Here is a 3,268-nt window from a genome sequence, read left to right as displayed (position 1 = left end):
ATGAGAGGCTTTTGTATTTCACCGCAAGACATCATCAAGAATAACAAGAACACGAAAAAAATGGTAATCGTCCCACCAATAGAATGGCCGTGCAATGGTGATCCCGGGTTATATGAAAGTGCCAAGAAGATTGATTGGAACGTATTGAACGACAGTAAAATCACATAAATGATATGAAGAGTGTTAGCAACCTTGGCAAAAAGTATTTTACCCTTTTTATCAGCAGTGAGGACGGGATGGCTCCGGACAGCAAGGACAATAAAGACTAAGTAAACCATATATAATAGTAACGAAATTATTGAAATAACCATTTCAGAAATTAAGAGGCCAACACCAGTGACATGGTCTGTTATACCAAATAGTGAGCAGATGACGATCATACACACTAATAATAAAATCACTTGTGTGATATGATGAACAATTAAGTGAAGTCCTATTTTCTTGTAATTTTTGAGAATTTGAAATATTCGATTTGCTGAAGGTGTCACTTCTTCATACATTGCCTCGCTCAGTATCTGATTTGTGTCTTTAAACATTGTCGAGACAATTATATAATAAGTTCAATAATAAATTTCATTTTTTTGAAAAAGTGTTCTATCGGTTTTTATTGTTGTAATTTCTACGATATTTTGATGGACTGTAAAATTAGTAATTTATAAATTATTATTTATTATTAATTAATGGTTTTATGATTTGGTGCAAAACAAGAGGTGTAAATATTTCATGGTATTATGAAGATTAAAATGTTTTTATATTTTAATAGAACATTTTAATATTTTTTTTAATCATTTTAAAGATAAATTGTTTTGCTCTTGTTGTATTTTGAAATGATTTATAATTATTTTATAATAATATATATTATATTTAAATTATTCAATGAATAACAAAAATTCAGTTTTAAATCTTTAACATACCACCATTAAACTAATTAATGTATTATATCTTGTAACTAATATTTGTAATTCACAATACTATATTTTATTTATTGACAAACACATTTTTAAGCATTTTTATAAAGAACATTGTTATAATTCTAAATAGGTGTTTAAATTATTAATGTTTTATAAATTAAAATAAATTATTTTAAATAATAAATAATAGTTGGAATTTGTAATAACTATTCCTTTAATGAAATTGCAACAAAGAAGCAAAATTGATCAAAAAGGATCAGACATGCGATTCCGCACTGGCTGTGGGTCTCGACAACTTCTGAATCAACTTTCGTTCATTCGGGGAAAGAATAATCATCACATCCATTAATTACATTAGACAAAGTACTTTATATTATAAAATATAAATAATTACAATTATGGGCTTTTATATTTTAATGTGAATACCACAGCAAATCATCTCTGATAGTTATTTATATAATAAATAGTGAATTATATTTCCATTTAAATTCAAAGGAAGAATCTTATAAGAAAACAGATGAACAAAGCAATACTTAGTGTTATCTTTCTTGCAGCTTTAACACTTCAAAACACTTCACTTTCTCTAGTGACACGGTACTCCCGTGGTGTTCTTAAAGAGCAGTACTCGATCGGTACATCGATTCTCATGAGTGAACTTGTCAAGTTAATAATATCCATTGTTGGTATATATATTACAAACCGCGACAAGCACATTTTCGTTCACTTAAAGTATTTAGTCGTCTGTTCACTTATTTCCTCTGTTCCTGCCCTCATTTATTTCTTTCAGAATATATTGTGTCAAGTCTCTTTGGCGAATATCCAACCAGGGTTATATTCCGTATTAACTCAAGCAAAAATATTGTCTGCTGCGATATTATCTGTTCTCATATTAAATAAAAAGTTAACAGCAACACAATGGAGAGCATTAGTTGCTTTAGTCATTGCAGTTATTACCGTCGAAGGTGCAAGTCGAGCTTCGAGTTCTTCCGAGTCGGGCAGCACTGGGAGTTATTTCATCGGTGTTGGTGCTGCTTTGTTAGCTGCTACTGCGAGTGGCTTTAGTGGTGTCTTCATGGAGAAGATATTAAAGAACAAAGTCGAGAATGGTCCAAAACTCAATGTCTGGGAACGGAACTTCCAGTTGTCGTTATATAGTATCCTCTTTTGTATCGTCAACTTGTTCTTATTCGACGCGAAGTCGACATTCACTTTAGGCCTTTTCCACGACTTCTCTTACATCACTATCATCATGATCTTCATCACTTCAATTGGTGGCATATTGGTCGCTTTAGTGATGACTTACGCAGACGTTATCGTGAAAGGGTTTGCTGTGTCCGTTGCCATCATTTGCACGACCGTCATGTCATACTTCATATTTGATGCGCCAGTCTCTTTGGAATTTGCTCTTGGCGCAGTTTCGGTGTTAATCGCTATTGCAAATTACAACGATAAATGCGCGTCGTGGGATTACCAGAACAATCCACCATTTCACGAAAACGACTCAAAACTGTTATCGAGCGACACAGAAAAGAGTGAAACGGACATTCAATATAATGAAAAGAGTCCAGAGATCCGTGTCGGGGATGAGACAAAGTGAAGTGTTTTGGTCTTGCAAGCGTTACTATAATTAATGGTTGATTCAAAACTATTTCAAGCCATTGCAAAAAATGGTATAACAACTAATAAAATTAAACTAAACAACTATCTTCATGCGAGTCTTCTTCTGCGCTTAACTCACTCGTCGAATATGAAAATGGGAGCGAATTCCTTGTTTTCATTGTCTGTATCTATCTTTCGAATTGGGACCGGAATGATCGGGATGTTAGCTTGGCTTGGGACGTCAGTGACAACTTGACTCTCTTGTATTGAACGACTCGAATGGAGTAACTCAATACACACCGATTCTGCAACACATGAATTGGTGTCTTTGTCCTCTTTTCTTCCAATGAAATCGACTGGTGTAGTCAATTTAGTGACCATACTCTGTGTCAAATCCAAATCACTTGAGCACGCCCTCAGTAGTGGAGAGTTTCCGTAGTTCATCATGAACTTTTGTGTCATCGGCGAAGAGTTTTTGGGGGTTTTGATTGTCCCGCTACGTCGTGAAAAACTTCCCGAACTACATAGTGGTGATGGCGATGACTTTATTTTGACTGCATAGACTTCTCTGAACGAAGACGGAGTCATTGGTCCCAATTGGAAGGGTGACGTTGCTGAGATATTGACTATTTCTCCCTTTTGTAGTGCGACCATAAACACGTCGTAGTACTGTTGTAATGAGAGTGGCTTATCCAGTTTCAATCCAGGAAAACATTTGTTTTGAAAGTCCACGCCTGACAAGTAACTTGGGCGGATCG

The 3,268-nt window shown here is 34.5% G+C and overlaps 3 protein-coding genes across 3 annotated transcripts; 1 reads left to right on the top strand and 2 right to left on the bottom strand.

The window, feature by feature from the left end:
* Positions 1 to 45: 45 nt before the first annotated feature.
* EIN_230530 (hypothetical protein) lies at positions 46 to 536 on the bottom strand (the record flags this gene model as incomplete). The annotated part of the gene is made up of 1 exon (XM_004255193.1): positions 46 to 536. A coding segment is annotated over one exon (491 nt), but the record flags the coding sequence as incomplete, so codon positions are not given.
* Positions 537 to 1,428: 892 nt separating this feature from the next.
* EIN_230520 (UDP-N-acetylglucosamine transporter, putative) lies at positions 1,429 to 2,508 on the top strand (the record flags this gene model as incomplete). The annotated part of the gene is made up of 1 exon (XM_004255192.1): positions 1,429 to 2,508. One exon carries the CDS (start codon positions 1,429 to 1,431, stop codon positions 2,506 to 2,508), a length of 1,080 nt encoding a protein of 359 aa, XP_004255240.1.
* A 137-nt stretch (positions 2,509 to 2,645) lies between these two features.
* EIN_230510 (protein kinase, putative) lies at positions 2,646 to 3,254 on the bottom strand (the record flags this gene model as incomplete). The annotated part of the gene is made up of 1 exon (XM_004255191.1): positions 2,646 to 3,254. A coding segment is annotated over one exon (609 nt), but the record flags the coding sequence as incomplete, so codon positions are not given.
* Between the last annotated feature and the right edge of the window lie 14 nt (positions 3,255 to 3,268).

This window comes from Entamoeba invadens (assembly GCF_000330505.1).
Source record: "Entamoeba invadens IP1 unplaced genomic scaffold scaff_1105074725849, whole genome shotgun sequence".
Taxonomy (NCBI): Eukaryota; Evosea; order Mastigamoebida; family Endamoebidae; genus Entamoeba; species Entamoeba invadens.
The sequence above is the reverse complement of the archived record's forward strand: the minus strand, read 5'-3'. Positions and strand labels throughout refer to the sequence as shown.